The sequence below is a fragment of the Carassius auratus genome, chromosome 38 (assembly GCF_003368295.1).
Source record: "Carassius auratus strain Wakin chromosome 38, ASM336829v1, whole genome shotgun sequence".
Classification (NCBI taxonomy): Eukaryota; Metazoa; Chordata; class Actinopteri; order Cypriniformes; family Cyprinidae; genus Carassius; species Carassius auratus.
The window spans coordinates 23,396,179-23,421,770 of record NC_039280.1 but is presented as its reverse complement, the minus strand read 5'-3'; the positions used below and the strand labels follow the sequence as shown (position 1 = coordinate 23,421,770).

Genomic DNA, 25,592 nt, shown 5'->3' with positions numbered 1-25,592 from the left:
CGTTAAAGGGCGTGTCCATGGCGGCCTGACAAATTTCGATGTTTCGCCATGAAATAGGATGTTCTTGTAACTCAGGCATAAAATGTCCAATCCTCCCCAAACTTCACATGTTCGACAAAAGTCCTGCCCTGAACACATCTGAAGGCCAATATTCCATTATAATGATAGCGCCACCTGCTGGCAACAGGAAGATTGGCACATATATGGAATAAACATTGATATATTCTACTTATATTTATGAGTTTAAACGCATATTTCTCACCGTTCACCTATTAACTAAAGCCACTCGCTGCCGGTGAGCCCGGGTCCGAGGGCCCGTTCATCGCTGCTTGCAGCTTTAATTAGGGCCCGAGCACCGATGGTGTGAGGACCCTCTTGGAATTGCTCCGTTTATTATTATTATTATTATTATTATTATTAGGGCCCGAGCACCGATGGTGTGAGGACCCTCTTGGAATTGCTCCGTTTATTATTATTATTATTATTATTATTTAGGGCCCGAGCACCGATGGTGTGAGGACCCTATTGTATCTGCTCTGTTTATTATTATTATTCTTATTCTTCCGCTTCTCCAAAATGAATCGCATTTTTGAGGACTTAAACATGCTCAAAAAGTCATGAAACTTTGCACACGCGTAAAACCAGGTGAAAATTTTCGTCTGATATAGGATTCAGAAGAGGGTGTGGCAAAATGGCTCGACAGCGCCACCTATACGAAGAAAATCAACAGCCTTCGAGCTATGTTTCACGTACATGCACGAAAATTGGCACACATATGTAACACACCAATACCTACAAAAAAGACTCTTGGAGCAAAATTCTAAAACCAACAGGAAGTCGGTTATTTGTAATATTATGAGCAAATTTTGTGTAATTTTGGTCATTTCCATATGTTGTATTTTAACGAACTCCTCCTAGAGATTTCTTCAAATCAACACCAAATTTGGTATGCCTAATATAAAGGCCTTTGCGATGTTAAATTGCGAAGATCTTGAGTTTTCGTTGAAGGGCGTGTCCGTGGCGGCCTGGCGAATTTCGATGATTCGCCATGAAAAATGAAGTTGCTATAACTCATATATACAATGTCCAATCTGCCCAAAACTTCACATGTTTGATGAGACTCCAAACCTGAACAGATTGACATGCCCATATTCAGTTTTAGTCATGGCGCCACCTATTGGCAACAGGAAGTGACATATTTTACGCTGCGACAAACTACTCCTAGAAATTTTATGACATCAGTGTCTTTTTTGTAGTCAGTCTAATCTAAAGGCCTGTGCGATGTTCAGTTGTGAAGATCTTGAGTTTTCGTTAAAAGGCTTGTTCATGGCGCCGTGACGAAGTTCAATGTCTCGCCATGGGAATAAAAGATGTTATAACTCAGGCATAAAATGTCCGATCTTCCCCAAACTTCACATGTGTGATAAGAGTCCTGGCCTGAACAGATCTGCAGGCCAATATTCCATCGGGTGTGGCAGTATGGCTCTATGGCGCCACCTATACACTTTCAACGGAGTGCGCCTCGAGCTATGTTTCACGTACATGTACAAAAATTGGTACACACATGTAACACTCCAATACCTACAAAAAAGTCTCTTGGTACGAAATCCGGATCCCAACAGGAAGTCGGTTATTTTGAATTTTCCCTTCAAAATTGGTGTTGTTTTTGCCATTTTCAGGGGTTGTATTTTAACGAATTCCTCCTAGAGATTTATTCAGATCAACACCAAACTTGGTCAGTGTAATCTAAAGCCCTTTGCGATAATAAATTGCGAAGGACTTGAGGTTTCGTTAAAGGGCGGGTCCATGGCGGCCTGACAAATTTCGATGTTTTGCCATGAAAAAGGAAGTTGCTGTAACTCAGACATACAATGTCCAATCTGCCCCAAACTTCACATGTTGGATAAGACTCTTGACCTGAACAGATCTACATGCCAATATTCAGTTATAGTCATAGCGCCACCTATTTGCAACAGGAAGTTACATATTTTACACTGCAACAAACTACTCCTAGAAATTTTATGACATCAATGTCTTTTTTGTGGTCAGTCTAATCTAAAGACCTGTGTGATGTTTAGTTGTGAAGATCTTGAGTTTTTGTTAAAAGGTGTGTCCATGGCGCTGTGATGAAGTTCGATGTCTCGCCATGGGAATAAAAGATGTTATAACTCATGCATAAAATGTCCGATCTTGCCCAAACTTCACTTGTGTGATAAGGGTCCTGGCCTAAACAGATCTGAAGGCCAATATTCCATCGAATGTGGCAAAATGGCTCGATAGCGCCACCTATACACTTTCAACGGAGTGCGTATACACTTTAAACGGAGTGCGCCTCGAGCTATGTTTCACGTACATGTACAAAAATCGGTACACACATGTAACACACCAATATCTACGAAAAAGTCTCTTGGTACGAAATCCGAATCCCAACAGGAAGTCAGTTATTTCGAATTTTCTCCGCAAAATTAGTGTTGTTTTGGCCATTTTCAGGGGTTGGACTTTAACGAACTTCTCCTAGAGATTTATTCAGATCAACACCAAACTTGGTCAGTGTAATCTAAAGCCTTTTGAGATCTAAAATTGCGAAGATCTTGAGGTTTCGTTAAAGGGCGTGTCCATGGCGGCCTGACAAATTTCGATGTTTCGCCATGAAATAGGATGTTGTTGTAACTCAGGCATAAAATGTCCAATCCTCTCCAAACCTCACATGTTCGACAAAAGTCCTGCCCTGAACACATCTGAAGGCCAATATTCCACTATAATGATAGCGCCACCTGCTGGCAACAGGAAGATTGGCACATGTATGGAATAAACATTGATATATTCTACTTATATTTATGAGTTTAAACGCATATTTCTCACCGTTCACCTATTAACTAAAGCCACTCGCTGCCGGTGAGCCCGGGTGCGAGGGCCCGTTCATCGCTGCTTGCAGCTTTAATTAGGGCTCAAGCCCAAAGGGCGAGAGGCCTATTGTTTTCCTTAGGATTATTTTTTATTATTATTATTATTATTATTTTTTTCCAACGTCTCGGGGGCTTTTGGGGCCCTTAACGTGCTTAAAAAGTCTTGAAAATTGGCACACAGATTGGAACCTGCGGCCATTAGGGCCGGGCAGAGACTGATACACGGGCGTGGCACAGGGGCTCTACAGCGCCCCCTGGAATATGGAGGGCCATATATCATACATTCTTGCTCGTAGACGTATGAAACTCGGTACACATATAAATCTCATCAATCCAAACAACTTTTGTATTGCATATCATAGGCTCCACCCAACAGGAAGTTGGCTATTTAGGGTTTAGTATTCAAATTTTTTGTCAAAGTTGTGGGGGCTTTGGGGGTCCTTAACATACTCAAAAACTCTTGAAAATTTGCACACACTTTGGAATCTGTGGCCTTTAGGAGCCTGCAGAGGCTGGGACCCGGGCGTGGCACAGGGGCTCTACGGCGCCCCCTGGAACACAGTCAGAAATGTTGATGTATAGCTCACACATACTTGCACATATTCATATGAAACTCAGTACACATATAGATCTCATCGTGCCGAACAACTTTCGTATTGCATGTCATAGGCTCCACCCAACAGGAAGTCAGCTATTTAGAGTTATGTAAAAAGCGCATGCTCTGGAATTTGAAATACTTGTCATAGGTTTTTTTCTCGATTGCCGCCAAACTTGGTAAACATGATCTCAAGACACTGGGGATGAAAAATTGCCAGGGGATTTTTGATATCTCGAACGGTTTGCTCGTGGCGAGGCGTTGAAATTATGGCGAGAAATGAGAAACAGGAAGTGTCTAATACCGTCCACATACATTTCCTGATTTTAATCAAACTTCATCAGATTATTCGTTGTATGATGTCGATCGCATATATGTGACTATTAGGAGTCAAAGTTATAGCGCCACCAACTGGCAGAAGGAAGTGTGTCATTTTCAAAATGATTTGAATTCAGCATCTTATTATTACTCGATTTGCTTCAAACTTCATCAGAATAATGTTAAAACACAGCTGATATAAATCTGCAAGGGGGATATTGATATCTAAAAAATTGTTGCCGTGGCAACATGTCAAACTGGAATACTTCTCAGGTGATTTTGAGGCAAATAACACACTTAGAATTTCACAAAACTCTGAACACACATCAGTATTTCTGATAGGAACTTAAATTGTGAATGGATTTTGGATAGCTTGAATGGTTTTGCCGTGGTGATTTTTTTAAATGACCTTACAAAGGGAATCATTATTGTATTTTTAAATTGCAGCTTCCAAACACGTCAAAGAATTTTTTCATACAGATGAAAAAGTCATTCTGAGGAAATATGCATAGTTTCACGACTTTACAACACTGTATGGATAACAGAAAATTAAAAAAACTGTCAGACATCTCATTTCACTCTGTCCCTCTGTTTGAGTGTGTGTGCTTCAGACTTCCATTGTCTGAGAGAAATAGCGCCCCTACAGGTTCAATTCCCGGACTTTTACTTTCACTTTAAAATCGGTTAAAAATAAAAACAAATACTTAGATTTAATTCACACTGACAAGCTAAACCAACATATCTGATTATTACCGGTTCAGGGCTCATGGATAAATTATTTCTGGCCAGAGATACGTGAGAAATAGGAGAGATGAATCACCGCTGTGATCACCAGAGTCTGGAGTAAAGAGCTCAGAAAAAACGAATTTATTCCTGTTTTAAAGCTTTTAAAAATAAATTATTACAGCGATATCACACAATCAACCAATTAGAACACACCAAGAGCTAAATTAAGATGTTTTTGAACTGTTTGTGTGAAAATGAAATATTTGCAGCTGCCTATCTGAAATCACCGCCTCCGATCAGCGCGTACAGTGTCCAGCTCAAAACAAACGAATTTATTCTTGTTTAAGAACTTTTTTAAATAAAATATTACCACAAATGCACACAATAAACCCATTGTAACACAACAAGAGCTAAATGCAGGTGTTTGTGACCTGTTTAAGTGTGCAAGACTATTTGAAAGCGCGACTGGCAGAATAACATATCTCTTGAGCTGCAGGTTTCTGTCTTTCGTCGTACGAACGAACACATCACGGACAAGATTATTTCAAAATACATAATAGCTTGGCGAATATAAACGAAAACAGCCACGTGAACATAAACTGGATCTACTGGATTTGAATATTAAAGTGACCACATTTACCACTTGTTTCTGTCTTCAATTTTAATCTATATAAAAAAGGAAACTCATTCGACTTGGCTGCTTTTTTAATGTGTGCGTATTTATTTATTTATCTTTTTATACATTTTGTATAATTTCATAGTTTGTGTATTACAATTATAAAAACAAAAATAAAATTAGCCACTCACATAGAAATAGCTTAGGCCTTAACCTTTTTCTGACAGTTTTAGGGATTTTTAAAAATCCTAAAAAAACCTTATTTGTGCTGCAAATAATAATTTCAAACTCATTTGATACTGACCTATGACATCCTGTGACATTATATTTATTTTAATTTACATAATCTCATGGATGTAACAGTAAATCTGTTCAGCTCACAGATCAATACTAAGCTGTAATGCAAGCAGAACTTTCACAAATGCTTATGAGTCATTTAAGGATTTGATAACACTGTAAAATAATGTCTAATTTGTTAACATTAGCAAATTCATTGATAACACTTTATAATAACTGCACTCATTATTAAATAGTCAGTTCATGCTTTATAAAGCCTTGTCCCAATATTAATAGTCAGTAGTAAGCAGTTTATAAATACAGCTATAAATAGCTTGTCCTTGGTTTATAAGCACATTTATTAAAAATGAGAGTAAGTTATCTTCCTATGAAAAATAAAAGATAAAAATAAACAAACAACAACACAGATTGATACAGAACTCAGAAATTTTATTGTGGATTTATGATAAAGCCTGCAAATGAATTCATACTCCTACTCATACTACTCCATACTCCTTTTTCAACATTATGCCTATATACTGAGATGTTAAATTGTGAATGGGTTTAGGATAGCTTAAATGGTGTTGCCATAGAGATTTATTAAAGTAACATAAAAAATACAATAGTTATTTTACTATATCTTTAAAATTTTTCATGCTAACTCTTCATAATTTTTTATATAAGTAGAAGTCCTCATTTGAAGGAAGCACAGTAAGTTTCATAGCTTTATCATTTTCAAGAGCCAGCATAAAATTAAAACTATCATAACTTATAAATCAAGCTTGCAATTCTTAGTACCTATAATTGCCACCAGATGGAGCTATAGGATTACTTTTAAATAATTATTGGAGAAACGAGTATGATTTAAATAATTTATAGAAATCTTTCAAATAAAATAATATGTATTTTAGGAATTTTACTGATAAAATGACCCTCACTTAATTAGAATAACAAGCTGAAGTATTGTGAACTGTATATTAAGAATAATTCTTAATAGGCTTTATGGACAGATACGTTTTAAGTGACTCTTGAAGGATCAGCACCACATCCTCTTTTACCACTGTTTAAATAATTAATCTTACAGAACAGGTGTGAATGAATTTTGGATAGCTTGAATGGTTTTTTCGTGGTGATTTTTTGAAATAATAGTAAAAAAGGAACCAGTAAAAAAAAGTGCAGCTTCTAAACACTTCAAAAAAATGTACACATAGAAGACAAGTCATTCTGAGGAAATATGCATAGTTTCATGACTATACAACATTATATGGATGACAGAAAATTAAAAAACATACATCTGATGTCACTCTGTCCCTCTGTCACTGTGTGTGTGTGTTTGTGTGTGTTTTAAGTGAATTAGGTGTGAAACTATCAGTGAGCATTTAGTCTCCAGCGCCAACATTTTACAGAACTGCCACTTTCCTGGAGTCTCAGAATTACAATGTGTCAGGTTCTGAGAGATCTAAGATTCCAAAAAATTATTTAATTAGAATACCATGAAGTATTGTGTAATACTATATATTAAGACTTTATATATAGGCTTTCTGAACAGATTAGAGTGACTCGTGAAGGACCAGCACCACCTTCTCTTGTCCGATGGTTTGAGGAATATATCTTCCAGAATCTGGGATTAAGATTTAGGAGCTCATTTTTATTCCACCTCCTTTCCTGAAAGTCTGTCTTGCAGAATTGACTAAAAATTAATCTTCACATTAATTCCTAATTCTTTTGCAATTCTTTTGTCAGTTCTTCTTGACCTGTTTTTCTCTTCCAGCTTTCCTGGACTATTGTATAGCACTCATAAATGATTAAATAAAAAATAATGGTAGTTATTAAGATTGATATGGTTTGGAATTGGTAAAATGTGCTTGGAAAAAAATCACAATAAAACAATGTTTTAATGTTTAAGTTTGGAATATTAACTGACATGAATGAATGCTATATAAATATTGTTCATGTTAACATAATGTTTATAAATGAAATCTTATTGTAAAGTGTTACTAAAGTTATATATATATATATATATATATATATATATATATATTGTTCTGTGAATGTGATTTTAAAGTCTAGATGATTCGGATTAACCCTTTAACTGCCATATCAAGTTCAAGTTCTAGTTCAAGTTCAATTTATTTGTATAGCGCATTTACAACAGCCTCCTGGCTGACCAAAGTGCTTTAACATAAGAGCAAGAATATTACACATACATAAAAATAGACCAGACAAAAAATTTAAAACCACCCATTTCAAAATGTAGCATAACACAGTAGTCAGTACACTAAGGAAAATAAAAAAGTTTTTAGCAAAGATTTAAAAATAGACAAGGAAGGGGCTAGTCTGATCTCTAAAGGCAGGGTATTCCAGAGTCGTGGCCCAGCCACTGCAAATGCACGCTCCCCTCTACGCTCCCCTCTATCCTTTAAAACCTCACTGCCAGAGGGATATTGTGAATGCATGTGCCCGCTGGGCACAGTTTACCTGATGCCACCGGGGTGGTGATGGCATTGGTGGCTTGAGCCCGCCATCGCTGCTTGCAGCTATATTATTATTATTATTATTCTTCTTCTCCAAAATGAATCGCATTTTTGAGGGCCTAAACATGCTCGAAAAGTCATGAAACTTTGCACACACCTCAGAACTGGCGAAAATTTACATCTGATATGGGTTTCAGAAGTGGGTGTGGCAAAATGGCTCAACAGCGCCACCTATACACGTTCAACGGTGTGCGCCTCGAGCTACGTTTCATGTACATGTATGAAAATCGGTATACACATGTAACTCTCCAATATCTACAAAAAAGTCTCTTGGAGCAAAATCCGAAACCCAACAGGAAGTCGGTTATTACTAATATTATGAACAAATTTTGTGTCATTTTTGTCATTTCCATGCGTTGTATTTTAACGAACTCCTCCTAGAGATTCATTCAGATCAACACCAAATTTGGTATGCCTAATCTGAAGGCCTTTGCGATGTTAAATTGCGAAGCTTTTGAGTTTTCGTTAATGGGCGTGTCCGTGGCGGCCTGGCGAATTTCGATGATTCGCCATGAAAAAGGAAGTTGCTATAACTCAGACATACAATGACCAATCTGCCCCAAACTTCACATGTTTGATGAGACTCCTGACCTGAACAGATTGACATGCCCATATTCAGTTATAGTCATAGCGCCACCTATTGGCAACAGGAAGTGACATATTTTACACTGCGATGAACTACTCCTAGAAATTTTATGACATCAATGTATTTTTTGTGGTCAGTCTAATCTAAAGCCCTGTGCGATGTTAAGTTGTGAAGATCTTGAGTTTTCGTTAAAAGGCGTGTCCATGGCGCCGTCACGAAGTTCGATGTCTCGCCATGGGAATAAAAGATGTTATAACTCAGGCATAAAATGTCCGATCTTCCCCAAACTTCACATGTGTGATAAGAGTCCTGGCCTGAACACATCTGAAGGCCAAAATTCCATCAGGTGTGGCAAAATGGCTCGATAGCGCCACCTATACACTTTCAACAGAGTGCGCCTCGAGCTATGTTTCACGTACATGTACAAAAATCGGTATACACATGTAACACACCAATACCTACAAAAAAGTCTCTTGGTACGAAATCCGAATCCCAACAGGAAGTCGGTTATTTAGAATTTTCTCTGCAATATTGGCGTTGTTTTTGCCATTTTCAGGGGTTGTACTTTAACGAACTCCTCCTAGAGATTTATTCAGATCAACACCAAACCTGGTCAGTGTAATCTTAAGCCCTTTGCGATGTTAAATTGCGAAGATCTTTAGATTTCGTTAAAGGGCGTGTCCATGGTGGCCTGACAAATTTCGATGTTTCGCCATGAAAAAGGAAGTTGCTGTAACTCAGACATACAATGTCCAATCTGCCCCAAACTTCACATGTTAGATAAAACTTCTGCCCTTAACAGATCTACATGCCCACATTCAGTTATAGTCATAGCGCCACCTATTGGCAACAGGAAGTGACATGTTTTACGCTGCGACAAACTACTCCTATAATTTTTTTGAGATTAACATATATTTTGTGGTCAGTCTAATCTAAAGGCCTGTGCAATGTTAACTTTTGGAGATATTGAGTTTTTGTTAAAGGGCGTTTCCATGGCGCCATGACAAAATTTGATGTCTTGCCACAGCAAGAGAAGTTGTTGTAACTCAAGCATAAAATGTTCAATCTTCCCCAAACTTCACATGTTCGATAAGAGTCCTGGCCTGAACACATCTGAAGGCCAATATTCCATTATAATGATAGCGCCACCTGCTGGCAACGGTAAGATTGGCACATATATGGGATATACTTTGATATATTCCACTTATATTTAGGACATTAAATGCATATTTCTCAACGTTCACCTTTTTACTAAAGCAACACGATGGCGGTGAGCCCGGGTGCGAGGGCCCGTTCATCGCTGCTTGCAGCTTTAATTGTATTTGCTTTTTTTTTTTTTTTTCTTACTGACTGTTGTTTGTTTGTTTTGTTTGTTTTTACCTGTCCTGTCTTACGTGGCTTTTGGACATGAGTCTGGCAAATAAACCGAATTGAATTAATGCACTTCAGTGGCTAGACTAGAGTCTTTATCAGGTCAAAAAACATGATCCTATTTCCCCAATTCTACAGTCTCTGCACTGGCTACCTATTAAGTTCCTTATCAGTTACAAAATATTATTACTTGCTTATAAGGTTTAGTTCCTGCACAACTAACTAGTCTTCAACCGTGTTACAATCCCAGGATCATCCAACAACACACACATAGGTGAATAATACACATTAATAATTATCATTATAATATACAAAAATTAAGGGGGGAAAAAAACAACTAAAAGGTTTTACTTTTTTTATTTTAATAATGCAGAGTTTCAGACTTTCTACTTAATTTTTTAAAGTACTTAAAGTTCTGAAGCATTTTCACTAACTCACCAAAAATACTGTATATCAAAGGAGGGCTTACATGTTTTCCATTTGCATGTATGCATATGATATTTACTCAACAATAAAACACTTTTGACAATATCTGAAAAAAGAGAGAATTTTCTTGGAAAACAAATGGAGGAATTGTTTCCATTTTTAAATATTAATATTAAATACAAGCTAAATCCTCCCCAGACATTCCCCATTTCACCATGACATTTGTTTCTGTGCACACATTTAACCTGTTCACACCGTGTTTGTCGAATTTTATAGTAATATATCCACTCGTTTAACACTTTTAATTAATATATACAGATAGATGCCTGTAATAAAGCAACCTGAAGGAAAGTTTTGTTTAATGAAATAATGTTATTGCCGCTCTAGATGTTAATATGTCAAATGGAATTAATCGTTTAAACCAATTTAAGATGTTAATGCTTTCTCAATAATGCAAACAACGTCATAACTCTTCACACTTACAGTTTAGGAGGTTTGAGGGGTGAAGGGCTAATAAAAGATGGGCATTCGCAAAAGCACTTTTTGACAAGGTCTTGACATGAGAAATCAAATCTGCTTTGCCTATAGAGGTCTTTCTACCATTAAAACATCCTGCAAGTTTCATATCTTAAAGAGATGCTCCACCCCAAAAATGTCATTCCAAACCCACAAAAGCTTCATTCATCTTCGGAACACAATTTAAGATATTCAGGATGAAAACCGGGAAGCTTGTGACTCTCCCATAGACTGCCAAGTAACAAGACATCGTCAGAATAGTCCATCTACCGTCAACAGTAATGCTATGAAGCGACGATAATACTGTTTGTATGTGGATTTATTCAACAATTGGTCTCCTCTGTGTCTCTCCACATCACTGTAGCACCCTTTTGGAGAATATGAGCTGAACACACATCTTCTGTATCAGCCGCGACACAACTATATGTTTTCTGCGTGTATTAACGCTTTGATTTGCAAAAAGAAGTTGAAAAAGGCTGAGCGTCAGTCAACTGTTAGAGATGAGTAAACGTGTGGTGCTGCTGGAGGCAGGGTGTAGATTCATGTGGTGAAGCTCCCCTGAACAACACAGTGATGAAAGGATGAAGTGAAGTCTAGGTGTGAGACGGCCACCAATGCTCAGAATAATCAAGACAAAAGAAGAATGATTAGCAGCAGTTCAGAGTCGAGTATCATGTTTGCAATACAAAAGAACCAGAATCAGTCCTTTATGGGAAGTGTGAATGTCTCATAGTCTGAAAACTGTAGCATGATGTGGGAAAAAATATTGTTTGTTTGAGTCAGTTTCTTTATTTTAGTAGTGTTCATTTATTTTATTAAACTGGATTAGTTGTTACACCTTTTTATATTTTGTCTTGTCATGATTTGATAAAAACATATGTTTATTATTGTATATTCGTTTGGGATCTCATTTACTGTATACCCTTTAAATTCACTTATTGAAAGAACAACAGCAGCAGCAGTATGGTGTTGTATATATATGTTGTTATATATCCTTTATATCTTTAATCTTTCCTTTCATTCTTTTCATGGCTTTGGAAAACTTGCATTTGATGTTTCTCTGTGTCATTTTTGCATAACTCCAGGTCGTCTGTGTGACGCTGGATTATGAAGGACAGGAGGCAAAAGCAAGTTAACAGAGTTTATTATAATATTTGAGATGATGGTAGGTTGGAGAATGACGCAAGAACCGCGATGGCAGCACAGACTGGTGAGTAGGTGAATTGAGTGCGCTGATGATGATGATGATGATGACGGCGGTGGTAAATCAAAGTGAGGTGACGATAATCCGTAAGCGAAGGTAATGATCCAACAGAAACCGAACAGGAGACAAAGCAAGGCAGGAACACACGAATCAGACATCAGACACGGAGGACCTCAAACAACGATCTGACAAACAGGAGACGAAATAACTGTTAAATAGGCAGTTGGAATGAGTAACACCCACATGAAACAATCAACATGACGTAACATGAATACAGCTGGAGACGGTGCATTCACAAACCGTGACAATACCCCTCCTCCCTAGGACGCCTCCTGGCGTCCCCAGAATCTCTTACCTGTCGATGGTAATCATCGATAAGGGAGTGATCCAGAATGTCCCTAGCAGGTACCCAACTTCTCTCCTCTGGACCGTAACCCCTCCCAGTCCACCAAGTACTGAAATCCGCGTCCCCTCCGTCTAGATTTGGGCTTGATTTTGGAAACATGAAAGGCGGGATGAATTCTCCTGTACGTAGGAGGGAGTTTAAGGTGGACTGCCACCGGACTAATGATCTTGGTGACAGTAAACGGGCCAATAAATTTGGGAGCCAATTTATTAGATACGAAATGGAGAGGAATATTCTTGGTAGAAAGCCACACTTTTTGACCCACGTCGTACACGGGAGGCCTAGACCGGTGGCGATCGGCTTTGGCCTTAGTGCGCGCCCCCACTTGGAGTAGAGTCTCGCGGGCTCTGGTCCAAGTGCGGTGACACCTCTGGACGAAGGTGTGAACGGAGGGGACTGCAACTTCGGATTCCGTACTGGGAAAAATAGGTAGCTGGTAACCTACACTACACTCAAAAGGAGATAGGCCCGTAGCTGATACTGGTAAGGTATTGTGGGCGTACTCCACCATAGACAATTGTTGGCTCCAGGAGGACGGATTCTTGGAGACCAAACATCGCAACACCCTTTCCAAACTTGGTTGGCTCTCTCGGTTTGACCATTGCTCTGGGGATGAAACCCTGAGGACAGACTTACAGACGCTCCCAGCAATCTACACAATTCTCACCAAAATTTTTACACAAATTGGGGTCCCCTGTCGGAAACCACGTCTATCGGGAGGCCATGTAAACGAAAGATGTAGACTACTGGAAGTATTACCAGTGGCACAAACAAAGCAAGCCAAAACAAAATTGTGAATGTAGCGAGGCATAAGTGGCCACCACAATCGTTGCTTGACTAAAAATCTAGTACGGTTAACTCCTGGATGGCAAGCTACATTAGAGCAATGTCCCCACTGGATAACATTAGACTTTAATCCCTCTGGCAAAAATAAGCGATTCGGTGGGCACCCGGGCGGAGGCGTTACCCCTTCTAAGGCCGTTCTGACCTTCTATTCGATCTCCCATGTGAGAGTGGAGACCACTAATGTCTCAGGAAAAATACACTCAGGAGTAGACGGGCGTTCGGAATGGTCAAAAATACGTGACAAAGATTTGGGTTTGATATTTTGGGAACCCGGTCGGTATGAAATAGTAAAGTCAAAACGTCTGAAAAAAAGTGCCCATCGAGCCTTCCTGGAGTTCAACCTTTTGGCGGTGATAATGTACTCTAAATTCTTGTCGTCAGTCCATACTATAAAAGGAGCCCCCGATCCTTCTAACCAATGTCACCATTTATCCAATGCCATCTTAACTGCCAACAATTCTCAGTTACCAATATCGTAATTTCGTTCTGCAGGAGATAAACGATATATAAAATACGCACAAGGATGAACCTTGTCTTCTAAGGGATAACACCGCTCCTACCCCCACCTCTGACGCATCGACCTCCACCACGAACTGACGTGTAGGGTCAGGGGGTAATCAGAATAGGGGCTGAAATGAAACGGCTCTTCAGTTTGGCAAACACAGCCTCAGCTGTGTCTGACCACCTGAACGCAGTCTTGGCGGAGGTCAAGGCGGTCAGAGGTGCGGCTAGTTGGCTGAAGTTGCGAATGAAACGCCAGTAGAAGTTAGCGAACCCCAGAAACCTCTGTAGGGCCTTACGGGAATCTGGACTTGGCCATTCTACCACAGCCTTAACTTTCTCGGGATCCATGTGTATTCCCTCAGTTGATACGATATACCCCAAAAATGGAATGGACTGTGCATGAAACTAGCATTTCTCCGCCTTGACAAAAAGCCCATTCTCTAGCAATCTCTGAAGCACTCGTCGGACGTGCTGCACATGTTCCTGGAGAGAGGAAGAAAAAAATGTATATGTCGTCCAGGTAGACATAAATGAACTGATCAATCATATCTCGCAGCACGTCGTTGACGAGTGCCTGGAAGACCGCTGGGGAGTTGGAAAGCCCGAAGGGCATAACCAAATATTCAAAGTGCCCTCTGGGGGTGTTAAAAGCGGTCTTCCATTCATCCCCCTCCCTTATCCGAACCAAATGATACGCATTGCGTAAGTCTAGTTTTGTGAAAATTTACGCTCCCTGCAACCTCTCGAAGGCCGAAGACATCAACGGTAAAGGATAAGTATAAGTATGGCACAGTCGTAGGGACGATGCGGAGAAAGAGAAGCAGCACGAGACTTACTGAACACTTCCTTCAGATGGAGGTACTCCGCGCGCATGTTAGACAAATCCACCGCCTCCTCCTGTAACACAGACAGAGACACAGAGGGACAGGCAGACACTAAACAAGACTCATGACACTTTTTACACCAGGACAAAATGGAATTAGAGGACCAGTCTATTTTGGGGTTATGAAGGAGGAGCCAAGGATGCCAGAGGACAATGGGTGCCAGGGGAGAGTCAAGGATGTGAAAAGAGATGGTTTCGGAGTGACTGCCAGATGTGATGAGTGTGATGTCTTCAGTAATGTATGAGATGGTAGGGAGTTGCTGTCCAGTGAGGGCGTGAACCATGATGTGGTGCGGAAGGGGTCTGAGGGGGATGTTGAGTTTGTGTGCCAATGTGCTATCCATGAAGTTACCTTCTGCCCCAGAGTCCAGTTGTGCTTGACAGTGGTGGGTCTGTGCTGACCACCGCAGTCTTACCGGGAGGAGCGTAGATGATGATGATGATGGTGATGAGGTCTTCTCGGCGGAGATCCCACCCGATAGTAGCCTCATACGCACTACCGGGCCTGGCCTTTTACCGCACAGGTATGGGCTTGATGTCCGGCTCCCCCGCAGTAGAGGCATAGGCCCCGGGACCTCCGCCTCTCCTTCTCCTCCCGGGAAAGCCGAGCTCGCCCTACCAGCATGGGCTTGTGATCGTAGACGGGGCTGGCCGCGTCCCCGCCACTGAATCGCACGTCTGCCGGTCCCCTGGATGTGGTGCTGAGTAAGCTCCTCCTCTCCATCTGTGTCAGACGTGTGTCGACCCGTAATGCCAGCTCGATCAAACCATTGAGGGATGTGGGGACATCCAGGGCGTAGATCTCCTTCTGGACGCGGTCAGCCAGCCCATGCAGAAACATGTCCCACTGCGCCTCCTCGTTCCAATGGCACTCCACCGCCAGGGTCCGGAACTCGATAGAATAGTCTGAGACTGATCTCTCGTGCTGGCGTAACTCCGCCAGCCTCCGGGCCGCCTCCCGTCCTGCGACGGCCCGATCGAAGACCCGTCTCATCTCGGCAGAGAGCACCTGAAACGAGGCGCAGCATGGATCCTGGTTCTCCCACACCGCTGTCCCCCATAGTGCCGCCCTCCCAGAGAGTAGCGTCAACACGAAGGCCACCTTGGTGACAGTCTGCACCAAGATTCGTTGCAATTTCTCTTACATGCACTTCCCCCCACCCACAATTCCTGCCGGCCCGAGACTCGAACTCACAACCCTTCGATTTCGAGTTTGACTCTCTAACCATTAGGCCACAACTTCCCTAGAGGCACAAGTCTGAAGTAATGAATTTAGGTAAAGAGGTGCTGAGCCAGCGGTGGTTTTGTAGACAGACATCAATGCCTTGAATTTTTTTTAGTTAATAATAAAACAATAGTTTTACATGTTATAGTACATAGATAAATTCATGGCACTTAATTACATCTCCACGCGATGCCATTCAGTGCTCCCTCCATAATTTCTGGAATCTGAGAGAGCAAAAAAATCTAAATGCTGAGAAAATCATCTTTAAAGTTGTTCAAATGAAGTTCTTAGCAATGCATATTACTAATCAAACATTCAATTTTGATATATTCAATCCGCTGGAGTGGTGCTCGCCGGACCGCCTGGACCCTGCTAGCCAAAGTGAGTGAGCTTTATTTAAGCCGTGTCACCTGAGTTTAGCCTACTTTCTCCTAACTAGAGACAACATGATAAAGCAGGGGTGTGCAGAGCTGTTCCTCCTGCAGAGTCCAGCTCCAGCACTGATCACACACACCTGAACCAGTCATCAGGTCCTCAGACGCTCCTGAAACCTCCAGGCATGTGTGTTGGAGCTGAAATCTGCAGGGTGCTGGCACTCCAGGAGCAGGATTGGACACCCCTGTGATAAAGCATCAAGCAAAACTCTTTGCCATGTGCCATGTGGACAAGCAGCTCTGCAGTGATGACATTTTTTGTTGGCTGACCCAAACTGACTTTGCATCACCTTGTTCCTTCAACAAAAAACACAGGATTTTTCCATTGGCAACCCTCTAGGCACACCTTGGCAATATAATCACCATTGGTAAGTAAAAATTTGAGTTTACTCGCCAGACTGATCTACTGTTTTACACACACACACACACACACACACACACACACACACACACAGACTTATATATATATATATATATATATATATATATATATATATATATATATATATATATATATATATATATATATATATATATATGATTCCAATTAGCTTTTCTTTTTAAAATGGCACAGCTTCTTAAATCAGTCAGTCAAGCTTTATATTATGGTATTAAGCACTATTTAATGATAATGATAGAACTTTAGTGATTAGAACTAAAACTTGGTAACCATGTATAAATGCATATTTGTCATTTTATACAAATGGTGTATAAGTATGGTGATGCTTAAGATATTTTTGGTCATGTAGGGTTACTGTAAAAAAAAAAAAAAAAAAAAAATAATAGTAATAGATCATATTAATTATTCTTAAAAGATAATACTACTACTAATTCTACTACCATACTAACAACAAACAGTGCACCAAGGATTGATGAGCTGCTGGGTTCATGAATATTAATCACATTGTCTGCGTTCGGTCAAACTGATTTGCTGAAATCAAAACAGGGACTGTAATATATGAATGTATTTTTCAATAAATGCGTTATTAAACAAGTTATGACAGACACTGTGTAAATGAATATATTCCAACATCAAATAGAAATTGTTTAATTTAGAAGTTGATTCAGGGTCAGCATCATCTGAGGTCCTCTGAGGGTCAGAATCATCTCTTCTCAGGTGTTCTGGATCCAGACTGGAGCTTGTGTAAATCCTAGTTACATAGAAACAAATAGAGACATCATTAGCATAGCCGCTGATCCAACAAAGTAAAATTAATTAGTTTAACCCAAGCTAAAGAATAAGAATGTGCATTTGTATTTATTTTTTACATTTTTTTTTTACTGCAGTCACAATTTAAGAGATACATTATTCGTATGCTTGGTGAAAGAGATGTGTTTTTAATCTAGATTTAAACAGAGAGAGTGTGTCTGAACCCCGAACATTATCAGGAAGGCTATTCCAGAGTTTGGGAGCCAAATGTGAGAAAGCTCTACCTCCTTTAGTGGACTTTGCTATCCTAGGAACTACCAAAAGTCCAGTGTTTTGTGACCTTAGGGAGCGTGATGGGTTGTAGCGTGGCAGAAGGCTAGTTAGGTACGCAGGAGCTAAACCATTTAGGGTCTTATAGGTAAGTAATGATAATTTGTAAACCACTACCTAGATATGTAGCTGAGTATCATCAGCATAACAGTGGAAACTTATTCCATATTTTCTAATAATATTACCAAGGGGCAACATGTATATTGAAAATAGATGGGGGGCCTAGGACGGATCCTTGTGGCACTCCATATTATACTGATGATAAATGAGATGACTCCCAATTCAAGTAAACAAAATGGTAGCGATCGGACAGGTAGGATCTAAACCATCTTAGAGCCTGCCCTTGAATACCTGTATAGTTTTGTAATCGATCTATGAGTATGTCATGATCTATGGTGTCGAACGCAGCACTAAGATCAAGTAAGACTAGAAATGAGATGCAGCCTTGGTCTGACGCAAGGAACAGGTCATTTGTAATTTTAACAAGTGCAGTTTCTGTGCTATGGTGGGGCCTAAAACCTGACTGAAATTCTTCATACAGATCATTTTTATGCAGGAAGGTGCTCAATTGAGCAAACACAACTTTTTCTAAAATTTTAGACATAAATGGAAGGTTTGAAATAGACCTATAATTTGGAAATGGTACAACTAGGATCTAGTTTTGGTTTCTTAATAAGAGGCTTGATAACCGCCAGCTTGAATGGTTTTGGGACGTGACCTAAAGATAACGACGAGTTAATGATATTGAGAAGCGGTTCTTCGGCTACAGGTAACAGCTCTTTCAGTAATTTAGAGGGTACAGGATCTAATAAACATGTTGTTGGTTTAGATACAGTGATAAGTTTATTTAGCTCTTCCTGTCCTATGGTTGTAAAGCGCTGCAGTTTATCTTTGGGTGAAACTGTGTGCATTATGTGCAATTTACAGGTTTACATACATTTCTTTCTCTTTTTTTAAGTTGAATGTTGATTATTATATAAAAATAAATGGTAATTGAATTTTAAGTGTGGGCCCTGTTGTTAATTGTAACCTAAAGTAATGTAAAAGGGCTCCCTACAGTTCCGAGCGGAAGCTGAGATACATTTTTATTCCTTAGAAAACTTTTCATTATAATTGAATTCATTTAAAGAGTAATTTGTTCAGTAAACTGCTGTTTAACATATATATATATGGATCATTTTATACAAAATATTAGTTTAGATCCTTGTATTAATTTCTGTTTCATGTGTTCTGAAATGTGTCAGTGATGAAGCAGGTCAATCTCAATAAGCGGTTCAATAAGACATCAGAGAGATACTGAAGCCAAACTACAGCTTCACTCTTTCTCTTGCTGATGTGCTGTGTTTATCTCATGGCAATAGTTAGCTCTAATGAGATCAGTTTATTTATAGACTAAAACGTCATGCACCATATATTATACCAGACTCCAGAGGATGTGGTTTGGGTTATTTTTTACTGGTTTGGTTGGCTGAAGGCTGAGTGTGTGTGTGTGTGTGTGTGTGTCAGAGGAGTGGATCTGTCAGCGCTGCATGGTGTGAGAGGCGTGTGTTAACACTGAGAGTTCACCTGAGTTCAGGACCAGCACAAACACACATACTAGAGCTGGCAAAATGGCTGAACAACTCAATTTGAATTTTGTACTTGAATATTATCAATATTCGAATTTAAAAGGCATAAATTCAATTATGGGGAAAACATCTTTTGTCTTCTGTCGAGGGACAATAAGCATTGCATTGAGCAAAACATTACTAAAGCACGTTTCTTCAACGCATTAAAATAACACGACCATCTTTAGTGCATAATGTTTAATATGTTTATAAACCATATATAATTAATTCCTTTGCTTTAACTTTTAGAAAACACACCAGCATCATGTATGTATCTATAGTTTAATACAAAGGACGGAAAACCAATCAAAAAGAGTTACTTTTTCATTTAAAAACAGGAGATGCAGTGCACTTTTTTTTACATGGCTTTCTAAACATGCATCTCTCTTGTGCGCGTGTAAACATTTGCATTAGCCACAAAATCCACACACTATATATATAGATATATATAGTTATTGTGAATGGCAGTATCACCCCTGACTTTCTTTTATTAAGAGGCTCTTTCCATTCATTGTGAACAGAAAGCATGAACTCTTCTGCTGTGCTGCATTGTGCAAGAGTTCAGTGACATCTGCAGCGTGACTCCCACACGTCATTCTCACTGACCAGAGTTTGTCCATCTGAAGAGTGTGTGCGCTTTCCTTTTGTCTTTTAATCATGGGATCTTCTTCTTCATTGCAGACCAGTTAATGTATGAAAGACTGAAAGAGAGCCTTACAAGATGAAAACCATTAAGCAACTTTTGGATATTTTGTACTAAAAACAAACATTGAAATGGTAAACTGGCCGTGTGGTTTTCTCCTCCATTTTTCCTGCAGTGAGATCTCTGCTCACGGAAGAACAACATTATTTAACATAATCAAAGATTTCATGAAATTATGCAATAAAGTTTGCTTCACAGTGTTTTATCTTGAAGATGATTGCTGCTTTAAAAATCAGATAAAATGATCGTAACAGCTTAGAAGAAAATCTGGATTAAAATGAACAATTTGCATGAGTAGGTTGTAAAGTAGGCTGAACTTTAGTTGTGTGTCCAGGACCGATCCATCAGAGATCCTCCAGAGCTTTCAGAGAGATTGTGTGTGTGTGTGTGTGGAGAGAGAAAGGTTTTGACATCTGACACTATTACTACTACTTTAAATATAAGTCACGTCTACATGTCTTTTTTCCGTCTAATCTTTTGACTGGTAGAGTACTGCCATTCCAGTATTCAGGGTTAAAACATATCATATCTACATCAGATCTTCATGTATTTCAGAAAGAAACCAAGAACAATCATTAGACACCTGCACACATTTATTAAGGCTTTACAGGTCATGTAATATAAAATGTATAAATGTTGTCCACTCAGTACTTCACTGTTAGTCAAGATTAATCTACTCACTTGGTAAAATGATGAAGGTTTAATCAGTCCGGTCTGTGGCGTGTGTTCATGAGACACTCATCTCTGAGCTAACGTTATTGTCAAAATGATACAGAACTAGTGCTGTCAAACGATTGATCACACACAAAACAAACCGTTTGAGTTACATAATACTTGTTTGTGTACTGTGTATATTTGTTATGTAAATATAAATACACACAAATGCATGTATATAAGAAATATATATATATATATATATAATTTATGTAAATATTTTCTAAATATATATGCTGTATGTGTGACTTGATATTTACATAAATATACACAGTACACATTTATTATGTAAACAAACAACTTGTATTCTGGATGCTTCATATATATTCTATTGGATTTTTTCATTGACAGATAACTGCGGGCGAGCAGAAACATCAGCGTTCAGATGGAAATCTTCAGACTCTGTGCAACAGAGGAGCTCAGACGGTTTGGTTCACAATTAAAATGAGTCGGCACACTTGCTAAAAGCCAGAAAGTAAGATGGGAATGTCCTCAGACGCAGGGGAAGCCTCTTGCTCACTCCTGCTTGACCTCTCCTGTCAGCCGTCTCTTCACACGCGAGTACGGACTCAGTTCATCGTCCATGATAAAGTCATACAGCACTGTGATCCAGGAGGTGTAGCAGGGCAGCTCTCTGTAGTACTCCGCTGCGATCTCCTTCACCTGAGGAGGGAGCAGAGTCATGATCAGAGGAGCTGCACTGTCTGCGTGGCTTTTTCTGAATCTTATTTCTTCACACAGCAAGCGCCAAAACCTTTGTCAAATTTCATACCATTCCAGTTAATGAAGTAAGGGATAATCAACGGGTCACCGTGGAGGTGAAGAACCAAAGTGCATTTAAGATCTGTCGATTATCAAGTTATTCCATGATCATTTGACAAGTTAAAACTGGTATTGCTCTTTGCAGTGCAATATTTAACAGAATGTGTAAAAATTATGGTTATTTTTGTCAATTTTGGCACATTAGCTCTAGCATCCTGCCCGCTTCAAATCAGACACAGACAGCAAACAGTGCGGTAAGATTGAATTATAGCATTTATTTTAATCGATCGAGAGAGAGATGTGTGTATTACCTGCTGCATCTGTGCGTCTCTGTCTACAAACAATGAATTACTTCAAAAACACTGATTTGATTTGACCTCGTCGTCGTTGAGGATATAATGAAGTGATCTAGTGTTTAGGATATTTTGTTTATAAAAATTGTGGGGAAATGTTGACAGGTTTATGTGTGCGCAGCATAAACTGAGATTTCCCACTTTCTATCTGTGTGTGTGTGTGATGTGTGCACATGCACGCGAGTGATGTGTGTGTGTGTGTGTGTGTGTGCGCATTAGAGCAGCACTTTCTCTGTGTGTGTGTGCATCAATAAAGGAATGGTGATTAAACTGACTTGGAACTACCTGTGCATTACTGCACACCTGCCAGCCAATCAGAATCCAGTATTCAGACAGACCGTGGAATAAATCATTTCAATAAATCATAGCAGAAAATGTTTCAGTCTAAAATGACCCAACAGCACCAGAGTTTTCATATTTAAATGTATGTAACTTCAGTTTTCTGTGAAGCTGCTCTAGGACAAACCTGAACTGAATTATTGAGACGGACTGAACAGCTTCTTACCTTCGGCAGACGGCGTCCTGGGATGCTGGGGAAGTCATGGTGCTCGTTGTGGTACCCCACGTTGAACGTCAGCAGGTTTAGGGATCCGTAGTAAGAGTAGGTCTCATGGCCTTTGAGGAACATGTAATGTTCTGCGATGAAGTGTCCTGAGATGGGATGGAGACCCATTCCTAGCATGGAGCCCATCATCATGTAGACCAAGGGCTTGGCGCCCCAGGCCCAGTACATCACAGCGTTAAACGAGAGCTGTATGGCCACGTTGAGGAGCTCCAGCTGGGTGATGGGTTTGGGGTTGATCCAGAGCGGACGGATGGCGTAGAAGAGCGGCTGGAACATGATCCAGAAGAGCTTACGCAAACGGGTGCAGAAGAACCAGCCCTCGAAATCAGTGGGGATGTCGACATCCACCCCGTCTCCACCCAGGTACCGGTGGTGGTCCAGGTGGTAGCGCTTAAAGGAGGCCGAGTAGGGCAGCCCAATGGGCAGATTGGCGAAGATGGCGAACCAGCGGTTCCATCTGGCGCGGTTGTTGCCGAAAGCCGTATTGTGAGAGATCTCGTGAATCGCTAGAGTCATTGAATGATTAATGCAACTCCCGAACACATACGTCCAGAACATGACCCATTTCCACGGCAGGTCCTTCACCAAATAGAAGGCCAAAAACTGGACGGCAACCATGGTACAGACGATCCACTTCAGCCTGGGGTCGGGTCCCATCAGAGACTTGATCTCTGGGTATTTGGCTGCCAAAGAAAACACAAGACAACCATTGTAAAACTGGAACAATCTGATGTGGAGGACGAGTGCATTCAAATGATGTCCATTTCCATGACAAATTAACGCAACTGGACACCAGCGGGATCTGGTGCGCTGGCTCGTAACGTCACCGCTCTCTGTCATCTAGATCTTAATATGCTTCATATGGTGAAGCCCGAAGCCAATCTCATTTGCCTAAAGCTTCACAGAAACAATACAAACACACAGCAGAATTTAAATGTGGGACTTCTCATACAAGGTTTTTTATAAAGCAGGACAAGTAACTACTGCTTTGAGGCAAGAGTGCTACTTTAAAGCCTAATCCAGGGTTTATATATTACATAACGCTACAGAGCAAAGGCAGTCAGGTTACTGTACACGCAACAGCTGTGTGTAAGACCGAATACATGTCAGCACAAGTGTGCAGGATCCTGGATCGTCTCCAGATCAGACAAACATGAGCTCGCATGAAGACAGCGTCTGCTGAACAAATATGACGTGAGGAGGACGTGTTGTTTGAATAAGACTGTCATATAATAGATTCAGAGCAGTAGAATCCATTCAAACTAAAGCATAACTATAACTAAACCGCTACAGAATCATTTACCAGACGACTGGTGTGTGTCCGTGAGGGCATCATGAATAAATCATGTATTAGCAACAGAGTGCTCTTGTGTTAAACACAGAATGATTGAAAAGTATCCATAAACCAGTTGTTATGTTTATCCAAAGTCCACAAATAGATCAATGCTTGCTCATCAGTTTTCTACATGCATTCATAAGCAGCTTTATCAGTGAGGAGATGATACTAATAACAGCATAGCCTTCTGTACCTTCACCCCATTTATGCGTACGTGTGTACCTACCTAACCGTATGTTTTTATGTTAAAAAAAAATATTGGGATTTCGTGGGCTCTTGTCAGGGTTGGGATTATTTTCTGTAATCTCTCTCTCTCTCTCTATATATATATATATATATGTCGTTATATAAAACAATGTAAGTCTACATAATGTCCCCAGTTGGATGGCTAAGTGTGTGTGTACGTGTGTGTGAGAGAGAGAGATTCAGAATGAATGAACAGAGAGAGAGAGAGAGAGAGTTGGCTGAGCTTCCTCATGTGACCGTCACTCCACCACACTCCCATTAAACTCTTCAAACACAGCTCAACAAACAAAGCAGAGATTATTAAATCGTTCAAAACAGACACAAAGTCTCACTCACTGCACATACAGTTTTCGGAGAGTTATGAAACGAATTAACGTTAGCTGCTAACGTTAATACTCGAGCACGCAGTTTAACCGGTTAACGCTAGCTGACAAAGCTTCATATATCCTGAGGTAAATTCTCCAAACTTGATGAAGTGTGTAGTAACAGATGTGCTGAAGTGACTGCTGTAACGTTAGTTTAGTAACGGTGTTATTATGTAAGTTAGTGTCTGTCAGGGAGTGGCCCTCACATAACGGTCATCCCTCAACTAACGACGAACACTGCAAACTCACGGTTTTCTCTCGTTATAAATCAACTTCACACATAACAGACGGTAAAGAAACATTACAATAAAATATAATAAAAGGCACTTGGCTCGTTGGGGTTTCGGCGGGAGGTCATTTTACATAACGGCTAACTTTAACTCATTCGAGTCGCGGGTAAACCGTCATATAATCCTTCGTAACGGATCAAAACGACTCTGATGAGTAGAAGAAGCGATGTTTATATACCGAGGAGAGAGAAAGAGAGAGAGACTCACCCAGGATCTCTTTCCTCCGGTCGGCGTGAGGCTGATCCGTGTAAACCCACTCAAAGTCCTCGCGAGCGACGCGGTTCCCCATGTTCTCTCTGGTTCGACGGTTGCTCTGCGCTAGTGAACTGTGTTTCCTCAGGATCTGAACACGAAATGATAGCGTATTTTTACACAGGTCTAACAGCAGCTGTCCCACATCCTTCGCTTCCTCTCGTCCGTCCGTCTTTCTTCCAGAAGATCTTTCGATTTCCGAACCCGTCGCGTCGCGGTGGGCGGAGTCTTTCCGGGTGACGTCACTCCAGCTCGGCCTACGCGACACCGTTATGATGCTTGCCCGGAGAAGTTGGCAAATGTTCCAGAAATTGTAATGTAAATAAACTTAAATATGTATTTATAAATAAATAAATAACCGTAAGAGAAAACTATATTTTTCTAGCACCCCTTCATGGCAGAGTTCAGTCTGGTTTGTCAGAAGCTGAGATATTATGCAAACTGAGTTAGACTCACTATACAAGGCAAATGCTCCTTTATTCCCTTCAGAAGAAGATGCCTTTAGCAAAGTGCAGCTTCCTTCTTTAGAATAGAAAATAATAGTTCT

At 40.2% G+C, this 25,592-nt stretch overlaps 1 protein-coding gene across 1 annotated transcript; it reads right to left on the bottom strand.

Moving 5' to 3' along the window:
* Positions 1 to 20,734: 20,734 nt before the first annotated feature.
* LOC113057445 (sphingolipid delta(4)-desaturase DES1-like) lies at positions 20,735 to 25,264 on the bottom strand. Its single transcript, XM_026224874.1, has 3 exons — positions 25,001 to 25,264; positions 22,497 to 23,239; positions 20,735 to 21,539 (listed from the first exon to the last, which is right to left on the bottom strand). Exons 1-3 carry the CDS (start codon positions 25,080 to 25,082, stop codon positions 21,393 to 21,395), a joined length of 972 nt encoding a protein of 323 aa, XP_026080659.1. The 5' UTR covers positions 25,083 to 25,264; the 3' UTR covers positions 20,735 to 21,392.
* Positions 25,265 to 25,592: the final 328 nt, after the last annotated feature.